The sequence below is a fragment of the Neopelma chrysocephalum genome, unplaced genomic scaffold (genome assembly GCF_003984885.1).
Source record: "Neopelma chrysocephalum unplaced genomic scaffold, ASM398488v2 Primary Assembly neopelma1_97102, whole genome shotgun sequence".
NCBI lineage: Eukaryota > Metazoa > Chordata > Aves > Passeriformes > Pipridae > Neopelma > Neopelma chrysocephalum.
The window spans coordinates 5351728-5367267 of NW_020925744.1; the positions used below are offsets into that span (position 1 = coordinate 5351728).

At 37.3% G+C, this 15540-nt stretch overlaps 1 protein-coding gene across 1 annotated transcript in view; it reads right to left on the bottom strand.

Annotated features, from left to right (window-relative positions):
• Window positions 1-5304: 5304 nt before the first annotated feature.
• CWC27 (CWC27 spliceosome associated protein homolog) overlaps window positions 5305-15540 on the bottom strand; it is a 101319-nt gene continuing 91083 nt past the window's right edge. The window contains exon 14 of the mRNA XM_027671577.1: window positions 5305-5735. Coding sequence (XP_027527378.1) covers window positions 5573-5735 — 163 coding nt within the window. The 3' untranslated portion in view covers window positions 5305-5572. The remainder of the gene's footprint in view (window positions 5736-15540) is intronic.

Genomic DNA, 15540 nt, shown 5'->3' on the forward strand with positions numbered 1-15540 from the left:
CTGCATTTCATAAATTAAAAGTAAGAACTATAGTAAAAGCTGTTCATATTGGGAGTTGTTTTCTCTTCCATGTGATCTTATAAGTCAAGAATGGTAGATTTTTTGCCTACCTTCTATAATGAAATTTTTTTTTTTTAAGATTTGGAGAATTAGTTATAAAAATACAACTTTTTTTCCTGATGAGTTGAGGTTTAGGATCAGAGTTTTTCTTTCTTTTCAGAAGGTGCTGCCTTGTTGTTTGTAGTCTCTTTCCATGTCCGTAAGTTTAGAGTTGTTATGGGAAGGAAGGTACTTGTCCTTTTTTAAATGGTGTTTTAGGAGTAGAAGCTTCTTACTGTCAACCAATTTATGTTTTAAAAAAAGGAGAAAAGGTAGGCTTTAATTCTTTTCCCCCTTAAAAATTATCTTTTAGGCTTTTGTACTGCTTTGGAGTAATACCAGATAACAACTGTAGCTTACAATCACAAGATCCCCTTTCAGTGGTCAGTTTTTTCATAGTAGTAGACACTTCATATTTAGTCAAGTCATGTCAATTTAGTGGAACAGTCTGGCATATTAGATATTTCTAGCAGCTTGTTTCATCTTTTATGTATGACCTAAAGGTAGGATCAAGTGTGAACAGAGAAAGCATTTTGGGTACAATGCTATTTTGGTATGTGTTTTAGGAATTTAAAAAAAAAAGATATAAAGTGATTAAAACACAAAAAAAGTTAAAATATAAATTTTAAGTCTACTCTCTAAAGCTTTGACTTCATGTTTTTTGCATTTGTAGTATGTACAGAAACTACACATGCACATAATAAAATAAAATGCAGCTTCAGCTGGAGTGTTACTTTTCTGAGGGTGTACAGATTCTTCAGCTCTGCAATGGGAAGCCAAGCACACAGAGACATTCAAACAGTGTGAGAGGACAGTGGGGTAGAGACTAGATATAAAAGTAAAAGCTATCAGAAGATTGAGGAGGAGGAGGATATAAATTCTTTCTCTGGCCTTTGGTGATAAAGGCTGACAGGGAAGGCATGATGATGAGAAAGTGTGGTGATAAAGTCTGTGGAGGCAGAAACCGGTTCTTACACATTTGTGTGAGATGGACAAGAAAGAGCTGCACAAATGTGCAGTAACTTTTTAAACAAACTCTTCCAATCTGTGACTTATAAATTAAACTTTTGCCATGTTAGTGGGTTCTTAAAAAACAAAAGAATTGTAAAATCAAGTGGAAAACCCCATCTGTGATAGATACTGGAAGAGAAATCCTGCCAAGAAAAAGTACTGTGAAACTAAACTGAATTCAGAGGAATATTTTGTTGTGACAGCTGCTAAGGTGCACAGGCTGTGTGCCACCTGCCCTGGGTGCCTTGCAGATGTTGTGACCAGACCTTATCCATTAGAGAGCCCCACTGTGGGTACAAGGTGTCTGTTTGCATGAGGAATTTGTGACTAGCAAGCTGGAATGTGGCACATCTGACCACAATAACTCAAGAGGAATCACTTTATAGCATTAGACTGAGATATGGCAAGCTTCTGGTACTGGTAGGGCAGGAGTGTGTTAACAAGGGATGAATCACATACATTCAAAAACTTTTTGGTTTACGTTCCTTGTGCTGTATATACTTCATCAGGAACCTTGTAAATGTAGTCACTGTATGATCACCTCACATTTTGTTACAGTGAAAGATGCAAGAAAATACCTACATTTTTTATTGAGAAAATACAGGTAAGAAGTCCCCTCATCTTCTAACAGCCCAAGTCTATAATAATTTAAGTAATGACAGATGCATATGTCTCTGCCAGAATGAGGCAGAGTCTGAAGCTATCCTTTCTGTCTGAGGCTAGTTTTTATGTTGCCAAAACATAACTGTGTCTCTTGCAAACTTGATGTCCTCTAGATGAAAGCAGACAACATTGGTGTGTAGTTATTTTAATTGTTAGAGGGGAAAGGAGACAGTTTGGGAAAAACCTCTTCCCAAACCTGCTTATGCTGGAAATTAACAGCTCAGGGAAAGCTACGTAATGTGGCATTGCAGACTACACCCATAGCAGCCAGGGCATAGTGGCTATTTAACAGAAATAAACCAGGCTGTGTTGCACTTTAGGTTTTTTTAGCTCCAAAGCAAAAAGGGCACATTGTACTACCTTTGGCATCACTGACAGGATTTGTGAAGCAAGCCTTAAGCTGTTCTCAAGGACCTTGCTATTAACAGACATGGCCTAGAAGAAGCTTATCTACTTGAAACCCAGCTGGTTTGGAAACAAAAATGTCAACTTTACCAACATAATGCTATGTGCAGGGTTGTAAAACTTCCCCATCCCCCATTTTCTTTTCATTTAGGAAAGTCAAATTCCCTCTTACAAAATGAAGGGCTCCATTAAGGCTTCTATTAAAAGGAAGGCAGGGATGACGGAAGGACTCTGTCTTACAAAGTGTCGTTAACACAAGCGCACTGTGTTGGCAGCAAAGCTGATGTATTGAAATTGCAGTTTAGCTGCCAGTAAAAATAGGTAGACCTGATCTTTCTTGTTCTAGTTCAAAATTCAGTCATAGTCTGGGCTTATGTCATTTTTAGCTTATTGAAATGAATAATCAAAAAAGCAGGTGGTGGTGGTGGTGGTGGTTGGGAAGTGGAGCATACCCAGCAAATTTAAGCAGTGAGTTGTTTACAGAAGTTATTTAATTATCAGCATTGTGGTGTGCATCTTCAGGCTGGATCTATACCCATAATTAGCATTTTTTAGAAAGGACAACTTCACAAGCGTAAAAACACTGGTTTTGTACTAGTAATGCATAGATAAATGTTCCTAGCTGTATGTTACAACTATGTAGAGATTATGCTCATGTTTATATAAACAAGTGGGGTACTAGCCATAAGGGTGGAAGAAGGAAGCGGCTTAATGAAGATTCAAGAAAATACCATTAGTCTAAAATCTCACTACCATAGAAAAAATTCTTTCTGCAGCTGCAAAACCAACTTCACTTTTCAGCCACTAACCTAGCTCAAATGACTCTTTCACAGAGAGGGGGACACCTGTCCACATTGTGTTTCCCACTTGCTTTTCTGGATTGATAAATAAAAGATGTAACTCTGAGCACACCCATTTCAGTCCATATAGAATACTGCAATCCCGTAGCATTCAACATTTCATGCAATTATAGCAATACCAGATGATGAATGAAATAGGTTTGAGTTAAAATATGATTCTGCTAGCCTGGCAGTATGGGAAACAAGCAGGATTGTTATTCACAGCACGGGAGTTACCTTTGACCCTGCAAAGTTCTTGTTTCATACAAGTGTCATCATTTCAACTTCTTTCTGTGATGTTTTTACTCTTTGGTGTTAGCTTTACCTGAGATGGTACTTCTGATATCAGCACCCCTTGTCTTCGCTCCAGATGTCTCCTAAACGAAATGCAGAACTACTTTTGCTTCAGTGAAATGAATAAAATTTATACACCTTAGTCTATTTCTAAGTGACTTTCGGCTGATTAGCCGATCTGATTTTAAACACACACTGATCAAGAAATGTCAGCATAGTTATTCTCTTGCTCTTGTCAGGTTATCAGTCCTGTATAGGCAAGGTCCAGACTTTCAAACCTCTTCCTAATGAGCAGAGCCCTAACCCTCAGGTTAAGCTTTTATCTCTGAGCTTGTCTAGTGCTTAAAACTGAGAATCCTCTAATACAGCAACTCAGAGCTGCTGCAGGTAGTCAGCAAAAAGATTCAGCTAAGAGTGTTAGTCAGCTTGCCCATTCATCCTCATGCATCCTACTTTAGCTTACAGGGACAATATGTAATTAGAACATTTTTCTGTTACAGGGGTGGTAACTGTGTCCTGGAATTGATGCTCCAGGTTCTTCCTAGATCTAGCCCTTACTTTCCCCAAGCCAACCTCCTCTGCCTACACACACACACACACACACACACAAACACACACACACAGTCACTCACCTCCTTCCTCCCATCCCCATCAGAATGGGGGTTTGATATGCCCATTTCCTGTAATCACTGCTTAAAAATTTTCTCCTCAAACAAAGCAATGAATAGAGGTAACAGTACGTGACACTAGATGGTCTCAATTTTGCCAACAGCAGCTCGAGAGAAAGTTACTTAATGTTTAAAAACCTTTGACTTACTAGTCTGTGAATGGAAACGCTTAGGAATGTAACCCCTCTTAACTTCTTTGCACCATGGCACAGTATAATTCACTCAGTCTAAGAGGAGGATACCGACAGCTTTATACAGGGACTCACTTCACACCTCCAAGTTTTCTTCTTATCTCAAAAGTTGCACAGTGCATTAAAGCAATAGTCTGTATTAATCTAACCTCTGACATTTGGGCCATATTAACCTATCAATGCAGGTTTATGTATCTCACACCTCAGACCCTATCAAGAAATTTGGCAGTGGCAGCTTGATAAGGACACCATACTTGCTGAACTTGTTCTAAAAACATCAGCAAAACCACTACTCTGGTGGCACTTTCTTTTGACCTTGCTCACTTGTGCTCACTTTTCTTTAGCTATTGCCCATATGGGTAATTCATGCTCCTGTAGATTCAGAACTGCTGCAAAGAAGGAGCAATGAAAATTCATGTTTATCTGTAAAAATATTAACACCCAGGGTTGTAAAATACGTGAAAAGTCTACCAACTGGAAACTTGAGATGTCCATTTTTAGAGGATAGAATAATTGTTAAAAGCAGGGTTATGTTTTCAATGAGACTGATCAAATGGTTTTTTGTTTCTGTACCGGACTAATTAACAAACCAATCTTTGTTACCAGCTACTTTACAGTGAAAATTCTACCAAATGGATGTTTCTGATATTGCAACAGTGGTTCAAGCAATGACTGCAGCACATTCAGATTCTCTTTCTGTTCATGTGGTATGGATAGTGAATAACACTATCCATAATGTATTATTGGGAATAATTATATTATTGGGAAAATTATTGGGAAGTTGGGATCTGTATTGAAATGTGTATTTCAAAAGAAGGAGACAATTACCAAATTCTCAAATTAAACTCAGTTTGTTTCAAGAAAGCTGGGACCACTCTAAGGAGTACTGAAAATGCGCCATCTTAATTCTGTGACAGAGTGGTTCAGGCAGGCAATGTTTACTGTTGCAATATTTACATGTCTTTATAAAAAAAAATAAAAACTAGTAAAACTGTACTTTCAGAAAATCTTAAGGCCCTGCAGATGGGGTTTCTATGCGTTAATTTCACCCTTGCTTAGACAAATTCTCATTAATTTTGTTAAAAACTTTTTGATTACCATATAGTGATTGAACAATGATGGTGACTATTGCAATTAAAGTACAGACAAAAGCCAAGTCAGCTGTTTTATTAAATATATAACTCTAAACACCTTTAGAGAGGCTGGATAATGAATGCAGTGAGAGCACATGACCGCACAACTTATGAAACAAGTGATAGCTCTGCTTCAAAACTGCCTGACAGGTTCTTGAGAGATTCCTTTTCACACTCGTCTGGGGATATTTTTAGAATCAGCTTACAAAAGAGCCAGTGCTTTATTGCAGTCACTTTCCAAGGCAGCTCTGGCTAGTTTTACACTCATTTTATCTCCTTTCCTTTTTTTCTCTCATTATCTTCTTGCTTTCTTCTCTTCTCCTCTTAGTTACAGGATTCCGTGGATCATAGATCTCAAAAGTATCTTCATCCTGCATGCTTGCATCTTTCACCTTTCTGCTTCTGTCTTCAAACTGAAGTACATGTGACATCCTACAAAAATAAAACATAGCTCAAACTCAGTGAATGAATGGAAAGCTATAATTTGTAATTATGATGTGCATTGCAAGATTTTAGTATCATGATTTATTTTTGGGCATAGCAAAATAGAACTGACTTGGGTTTCTTTTGTTGTTAATTTTTTTTTCTTTGTTCTTAACAGACCCAAGTATTATAAGCTAACTACTTTTGTAAAGACTCATTTTGAAAAATACATCTAAATACAGATAGAGTTGTGTCTGCTGGCTTTTATTTCATATACTAAACTCTGTTTTCCTGTCTTTTTCTATTTAACGTATCTTCCAAAATGTATGGCAAATTTTTCCCAGGAATAGGGAGTGTTTCTTAAGTTTCCTATTAGTCACTTTGGACTACAGGGTGTACAGTTTTACAAAAGTGGGGAAGAGCTTACATGGAAACCACTTGAAGTGGTTTCACACAAAAGATCAAAAGGGGAATGCTTTAAGTCCTGCTGCTCCACATTAACTTGGCTCAGATCGTGCTCTGAATACCAGACTAAATAAATGCCTTGTTCAATTCCATATTTTTTCTCCCGTTGATTAGTAGTTTTCCCCCACCAGATATTTCCTCATTTCAGCAAATTCCAGTAATCTGAAAACATCACAATTACATGACTGAGAAGTGGGACCATAGGAACCTCAGGAGGCTCAACAAGGCCAAGTACAAGGTCTTGTACATGGATTGGGACAATCCCCAGAATCAATTCAGGCTGGGAGATGAAGGGATTGAGAGCAGCCCTCCTGAGATGGACTTGCTGGTTGAAAGCTCAACATGAGCCAGCAATGTGCACTCACAGCCCAGAAATCCAATTGTGTCTTGGGCTGCATCAAAAGTAGTGTGGGCAGCAGGTCGAGGGAGAGGATTCTGCCCCTCTGCTCTGGTGAGAGTCTGGAGTTCTGCATCCAGCTCTGGGGTCCTCAGCAACCGAAACACATGGACCTGTTGGAGCAGGTCCAGTGGAGGCCACAAAGATGATTGCAGGGCTGAAGCACCTTCTCCTATGAGGAAAGACTGAGAGTTGAGGTTGTTCACCCTGGAGAAGAGAAGGCTCTGAGGAGAACTTATTGTGGACTTTCAGTACATAACGGAGTTTATAGGACAGACTTTTTAGCAGGGCCTGTTGTGACAGGATAAGGAGTAACAGTTTTAAACCAAAATAGGGTAGATTCAGACTAGATTTAAGGAAGATATTTTTTACAATGAGGGTGGTGAAACACTAGAACAGGTTGCCTAGAGAGGTGATGTGTTTGTATATATATTTATGTATTTTATATATAGAAAAGTTTGTATGTTCATTCTAAAAAAACCCTGCAAAACAGAATTAAATGATTTTTCAGGGCCAACACACAAGCCTAGGCAAAACCCCCACTTAATCTTTGGATTCGGTGTTCAACAATTTCAAAAACGTCTTTGACTTTGCTGGGACAACTAAAGAGCTATACTGATCTGAATCTAAGCATATCAATATTTACAGCATTAGATGTCTTTGTCAATAGTCCTTGTGATAGAAAATCCAAGAAAAATGAGTTGCAAAAGGGAAGTCTTGCGGCCAATGAAATACTGCTTTACTGGTCCCTTGCAACATGTAAGAGGCCCTGAGTTAAACAGGGTTTTCAAAGAGCTCTAGTGCAAATCTCCACATATAAAGAAAGGGAGGTAGAACCAGTTCAGTTACTGTAGATAACAATAAGTACTATTAAAGAAACCAGACAAAATTCAAAGCTATAGACCATATGAGATCTGTTTGAATGCTTTAGAAAATTCCTAAAAACAAAAATTGAGAATTTTAATTACAATTGATTCTTGACCATGTGGGTTTCATAAACACTTAAGAGTCATTTCCAGTGTATGAAACTTGGGTAGTTTATAACCCTGTACACACTACTAGTACTCAAACTTATTTTTTAGTCATCTTTACAATTCAGAAAAACATTATGTACCATCAGAGTGACTCATGATTGCATATTTGTAGTTTAATTATAAAAACATTGTCTCACAGTGGAGGGACTGAAGTATTTTATTTTAGTGAACATGTTTTCTGCATTTGTCATATACTTCTCAACTTATTAAAGATGAGTACACATACCAAATCACACTATCCTAGTCTGAATTAAAGCACAGGTCTAAAGAGATGGAGTCATCCCTTGGTGCATGGTTTTAGAGTGTGTTATGGGAGTGTAAGTAGAAGTATAGTCACACTTAGCCCTTCCATCAACTCAAGTTTTCCAAGAATGCCATAGCACAGGATACAACTTGCAGGACACAACTAACAGGAATTAAAAGTAAATGCATCTCTAATTCTTGGGCCAGACCATACTGTGGTCCCAGGCAGTTTGCAAATTAGATGCACTAGATTTAGATGAAGCAATATTTACCTCTTCCCAAGAGCTGAAAGAAGTCACAGTCTCTGACTCTTATGCATAACTTTTCACTGAGACATTCCCAGCTGTGATTAAAAATAAGCCAATATTAAGATACTTTCTGATATTCCCAGAATCAACTTCAGATGCAGCATCTCATAGGTAAAGCAAAATAAACACAGACTGTGGTGGAGATTTTAAAAAATATTTTCCTGCTATGAACTTAAGTTTATTTTTAGCAAGTCACACATCTTCACAGGTAGACCTGTTCTGCATCTATGTAAATGTTAAATCACACTGAATACTGTTTTTCAAAACCAACTGGAATTGTTCTATTTTTTAAGGAACATGAGAAGTGTTGAATAATTATTTCTATATTAATTACTTTAATTTAAAATAATCTTACTCAAGCTCCTCCAATAGACGTTTGCATTTGCATAATTTTCCAAGTGCAGAATTAGGGCTGCAATTCCACAAATACAGGTTTCATGAGACTTTTCCTTGTTTAGTTTATAGCTCTCTTGCCTTTTGCATGCTCCTGGGTTCAGTGAGGAGCTGGCTGCCTAGTCACATTTCTGCAGTCACTGTGCTGAAAGCACTAACTTCATCTCTTTATTTCTGGTCTTCAGGAAACCTATTAACTTGTGCTGATTGTTGACAGCTCATTTTAAATGAGTGAGACATTTAACTTTAAAACACACTTCTCTTCAAAATTTAAAGGATGAAAGGTAGTCTGTTCTACCATGCAGAACTCAAAACAAACCCTAAGTTTTGCAGTTTAATATTTTTTGCAAAAACTTAGTTTTAATAAAATAGTTTGCCAAAACGGATGACTCTGGGTTTGAACTACCTAGGTGTGCAAATTGTTGTCTTTCTTTAGTAGAAATAACTACAAAATAATTTTTTTAATACCTGTTATTAAGAGAATGTTGCAAATCAGAATGAGCAATCTTTGCATGGATGTGTTGCTGGAGAGGGCTGATTTTTACTCTGATCAGATGACAGCATCCTACAGGTTAAACATGATCCTATCCCACGTAAAGCAGGAACAGCTGTTCTGCTGCACTGCACTTCTTTCCTTCAGTGTTACTAAAGAACATACAATAGTTGGTTCTGTTCTGTATTCCCAAAATGGAATGTCTTGAAATGTTAGACTGAAATATCTGAATTAATTTAAGACAGTTTCAGAGACAGCACAGGATTTCAAAGGTAGGTGGTTGCTCTCACAGCTTAGTGATATTCCCACATCAGTGACAGATCAGGCTCTTTTGAACTCCTCTAGTGAGACAGTACTTGTAAGAAAAGATATGATACACTGTAATCCCTCTGATTTTGAGATGTGTGAGCCATGCACTGGATCTGAACCATATGCCAGCTGCTGACAGGTGGCACTCATGTTAAGTGTAGCATAAAGAGAAGCCTGGTAATCCAGCATCTTTGGCCTTTCCAGAACCCTCTTTGGGAGAAACTGAACTGGCAACAAATGACCTGAATAATTTTGAACCTCGACAACAGTAACAAAGCACAATGCTTTTGCAATACTGATGAAGCTCAAACCTCCAGGTATAAATGCAGTGATTTTTATACTAAGGGAATGAAATTGCAAAGCTGTATCGCCTAAGTCCACACTTGTTTTTCAAACTGATACAGCTGGTGGCTGTTACCACCTACCCTCCTGCCCCTTCAAACTCCCCTGCTCAAGTGGCTCTACAGAGCAAGCCTTGCACTCACTTGCATCAGCATTTTTAAGCAGCTGATCTTTGCAGTAAATCACCAACAAGCGTGAACAAAAGTTACGCTCTGCCAACTCTGTTGTCACTCTGGCAGAGTGACAGTAACTTCTTAAGCAGTTTTAGGCAGGTGCCTGCACTTTGGAGGTGCCTGCATAAAACACTGCAGTTGGCGTTATATCCTATGTTTTTGCACTAAATAAATAAAACAACTAATCACATTGCTATGACATTTACAATATCAGAATTTTGCAAATTATGGTATAGTTTAATGAGAGTTACTGGTTCTTTCCCTCAGGATGTTTAAAATGAACACAGAAGAGTAAGTACCTGTGTCAAGAAATTCAGTGCTGCTTCTTACATTGTATAAGCTGTCTAAAAAAAGGAGCCCAGTATGGGACCATAACTACTGATACTACCATTTGTTTCCAAGTTCAACAAGTAATGTGCTTCCTACTTTTCTCAATTTCACAATGCATCACATATTTAAAAGAAAAACAATGAGAAAAACTCAAGCACTACTGCTTTCCTTAAATTATACTCTACTTGGCATTATCATTTTCCTTCAAATATTGAAAACTAGTATGTTAAACTGAAAGCATTAATCATTAAGGCAGGAAACATTATAACACTTTCCTTCCATCACACTCAAGATACCTACACAGTGGACAGAAATGTAACTTTTGAACACAGACAAGTGAATCCACAGATCAAAGCAAAGGAGATCTCTCTCCCAAGGAAAAAACTTAGCTGTTCTGGAAACTCTTTTCACTCACAGTGTTCTTTTCACTCACAGTGTTCTGGCACTCTTTTCACTCCCAGTAGAGTAGTGGGTGGGACAGGAATAGGAGAGAGAGTTGAGAAAATCAGAAGGGCAGCTACGAGACCACAAAAAAATAAACTGAGGAAGGTAAAGACTAAAAAAAGGATTGGAATGAGAAACAAAAACAGAGAGAAAGAGACTGCTCAAAATGTAAATAGAGTGAAAAATGTCGAATGACAATTAAAACAAGCATATATTTTGAATCAAGGCAAGAGAACAAGAGTACAAACAAGGAAAAAGGATGTTTTACTATTACTATAAATACCCCATCCCCATGTACTTTACTGAAAATAATTTCAAGACCCAAAAGAGGTATTTGCTAGCTTTCAGATGAATGGAGTACTATTAGCTCACAATATTTCAGCTTTCAGCTGTTTGTGCTAGTTTGGCTGGGGTAGAGTTCATTTTCTTCACAGTGCCTAGTATTGGTCTGTGGTTTGGATTTGTGCTGAACACAGTGTTGATAGTATAGTGACGTTTTGTTATTGCTGAGCAGGACTTACACAGAGCTAAGGCCTTTTCTGCTTTTCATACTGTCAGCTGGAGAGGAAGCATGGGAGTCTGGAAAGGAGACACAGCTGAGACAGGTGACCCAAACTGACCAAAGGGATATTCCAGACCATATGACATCATCATCAGTACATAAAGCTGGGAAGAAGAAGGGGGGGAATGTTTGGAGTGATGGCGTTTGTCTTTCCAGGTAACCATCACATGTGATGGGGCCTGGCTCTCCTGGGGATGGCTGAACACCTGTTTGCCCATGGGAAGCAGTGAATTAATTCTTCGTTTTTCTTCGCTTGTGTGTGGCTTTTGCTTTTCCTATTAAACTGACTGTATCTTAACCCATGACTTTTCCAGCTTTTACCCTTTTGATCCTCTCCCCAGTCCTGCTGGTGGGGGAGTGAGTGGCTGAATGATGGTTGGGGTTAAATCATGACAACAATGCAGGTAATGTTTACTATTATTCTCGCACGAAGAAAAAATGTCCCCAATGCTAAGCAAGTAAAACTGATGAAACCATGCTTAAAAAACATCATACAACCTCAGACCATACACTTCCGTTAACTTTGACTAGCCCTTTGAACTTCTGTATTACAGGTACTGGAGGATGAAAAAATTGGCTTTACCTCTTCAGAATAACAAGAAAGTTGCGGGTCCTCCACAGACTAAAGAATTAATTGTTTGTATTTTTTTTGGTGTAGGCCTACAGCATAAAATCAGAACAGAACTTTTGCAGATACTTCTAACATAATACTTTTTCAGATACTCTATTTGAATGTTACAAGCTTAGTTTTACCCCAAAATAATCACTGCAGAAATTATAAGAAACTAATAGTTTCACTTTGTATGGGATTTCCAGGTTAAAAAAAATCCCATAGACATTAGCTTTTGAAAAGCCAACAACACAACCCAATCTTGGTGAAGACTAATGTGGTATTGTATACTTCCATTATTCAAGATAGTACTAAGCATATTTTCTCTTGAAAGAAGATTTAATTGTAAGTAACCTTTTAAGACATGGAAAAATCAACTTAACTATTAAAAAGCTCACCTCATTAAAAGATAACCTGTGGGAAAATTAGTGAAGATTAGTTCTCATAATATCAGAATTAGAAACAGGTAAAATTGTGATGACTTACTTTTTTAATCAATAAATATTTTTCTATTAAAAATTCAGTTATTTTATGTTGATATTGTGTAACATACATAAATAGTATATTAACACTACATCCTTGACCTCTTCACAAAAAGGTTAAGTAGTTTAATGCAAGCATATGGTTCTTTAAATAGACAACTGCTCCTGGTAGAGCAGTATGGAAGAATGTAAATTCCAGATGTTGTTTCAGACAGTGCACCAGTGTACAAAAACTTTACATAGCATTTACTACAAGGACATGGGAACCACCATATCAGAATGATCTATCCAGCCTAGCATCCTGTCTCTGGCAATAGCCTGTACAACATCTGATACTCTGAAGTCAGTCAGCAAATCACCTCCCCAAGTTAACACAAGCAGTCAGCCAGTATTGTACAACCGCAGCACACAGCTGAAGAGAGGGAAAGGAGAGGAGACCATTTCTAGCACAAAACATACTCAGATTTTCATAACATTCAGCTTCTCTGGACACTCTCTATTTTATCCCTCCCTCTCCCCATTCTGAATATGTCCAAATTCTTACTGTTTGAACATGTCATTCAATAAGATGAAGTTGGGGTGCTTGAAAAGGTGTGTCAATAAGCAGGAAGCTTAACTAAGGCTAATAAAGATTTAGATGACTATTTCTTCATTCTTCACTAGATTTGCTGGCAATAAAAAAAAAATGTAAGATTTCCAGACAGTAAATCTAACACTAGATATCCCTTGAGTAAAGCATGGATCATCTCTGAATTTAAGTCAAACAGTAGTCAAGGCTCAGATGCCTAGTCCAAATAAACTCAGACATGGAGAAATTAACAAAAATAAACACACAAAAAACCCCACTCTAAATGCTCTGAGTTTCTCAGGCATGCTGAACAGCTAGAAGCAATAAATACACAACTTGAGGAGAAGAACAATCCGTTAATATGAATTACTGACTGAAGCAGTGGGGTAGGGGTTAGCATTTACATATCAAGCAAGGTCTGTCCACATTCTAGCAGTACAGGGGTGAAAGTGGGGAGAAAACTGGGGATGGGGTGGGGTGTGAATTTACAGCAGAAGGTTTTTTTTTCCTTTCTTCCTCTAAAAGTTAGTGGCAGTACTAAAACCCAAACAAATGCTTATTTTTTGCCAAATAGAAAAGAAACCCCTCTTTCCAATGTGTTTCTAATATAGACCTCTGGCACTCATTTACCCTTTGTAAAAATCAAGTAAGTATTCTGTCAATTTTTTAAAAATGTAAATCAATGGCCTTAGCAGGAGAGACCTAATACAGTGCCAGTTTTTCCAGACTAGTGGAGGAACGTTGGCTCAAGTCTGGATGGGAGGAGGGGAGCAAACATGGCTTTAATCCATCTTTGTGCTTCACTGGCATAAATTACATCAGCATTTTTTCTGTCGTTCCCTAAGCTAGCATCGGCACGTGAAAGAGACTGCAGCTTAGTTTTCAGGGGTTTACTCTGTTTGCCACAGTTAAGCTTCTACAACTGAATCTGCAGACTGGTGCTAATCTTAAGGAAGCCATATTTCATAATCCTAAATCTGAGGTATTATAGCAAAGAAAAAAATCTGCATTTTAGAAGATTTATATAAAGCTAGGTTTATAAAAGAAATACAACCAATATTTTTAGGGTTTTATCCTGAAGAATTTCACCATGCTTGATAGTATATACTGCATTAAATAGGAAATCCTGGAAACAAATTGTGGGAGACATTATCAAATTTATATGGAGTAGATACTAACAGTGTGAATCATGATTTAGTTCTTAACAGCAATGAAATATTGCAATATAAAACCAGTCTGACTAACTTCAACATTAACCTGATCCTGAAATTGCTATTTCCATTAAAAAAGACCCAAGCCCAAATCAATTCTAGCCTATACTCAAAAACACAAATTGAAGAGTGGTGCCTTGATCCTTTTTTTAGGCTTAAATCTCTCTCCACTACAAAGCCTTTTACTGTGAGAACACAAAATAAGTGAAATATTATGTGTTTCCACTTCTAACTGTGCCAGATTTCTCACTGAAACCAACCCTAAATATTCTGAGTGAAGTTTTCCTTTTATTATTAACAAAAACATTTTAAAAAGAAGATACAAAGCATAACTATTGATGCAGGATAGAAAGTACCTTCACTGAATACATAGATTTATTTTTTGTTTGTTCTGAAGAAAAAGATAACTACAAACTGGGTAAAAAACTATACACTCAAATTGCAATTAATGTCCAGGCAGAAAGGGCTTGGCATTAGCACCCAATGTTGCCACAATATTTAAGTGGCCTCAGCAGCAGTTTTCAAAAATTCTGAACTGGGAACAGATTGGAGTATCTGACATACATAAATCAGGCTGCACTTTAAATGTTTATCACTGAACTTGAGTGAGGTTTTTGTTCACAGAAACAATAAATTAATAAAACCAGACCATTTCCCTTTAATTTCTGCTATAATAAGGTGATCTGATCCATGTAAAGCATCACTGTGCAAATCAAAATAATATTTTGTGACCAAGAAGAAGATATCTTTAAAAGCTTTCTTGGAGGCAACAATTTTAAACAGTGTATATCAGTAAATAATGCCAGTAAATTCACTTGAATAGGTTTTAATCCTTACTATCTTAACTGAGGTTTGTCACAAATAACTTAGAGGACAGTGGTCTCGATAACATTAGTAATTACACAACATGCACATGAAACAATCCATTAAGCAAGACTTGAAATGCCTTTTTGTTTGAGATGAAAGATCTTTGCAGTCACACAATTTTCACAACCACCTTTTCACTGTAAGTTGAAGGGTATTTTCATGCACTGACTTATTCACTTCGCTTTTAAAGAAATGTCTGTTTTTCCTATACCTCAAATTAGCAACATTTAGAATAGTTCAGACTCAACAAAGGTAACTAACCATAAGAATTTTAAACTAAAAAACTATGTGAAAAACCATCACCTTATTCTGAATTCCCATTTTACTCATTCCTTCTTGTCCCACAGTATATCTGAAAGCTGAATGGATTTATGTTATTTCAAATAAAGAGTAAGTTTCAGAGTCTAGACATACTTCCAAAATTACTTAAGTGATTTATTTACATTTGTCGCTTAGTTACAGCTGTGACAGCACTCCATAGGGAAGGAAGAAGTTGATCTCTTCTAAAGATTAAGAAGCTTTGTATTTCACATCCTTACATTTCACCCAGGAAACACTGCAGTAGTTCAGTTATGAGGCACTG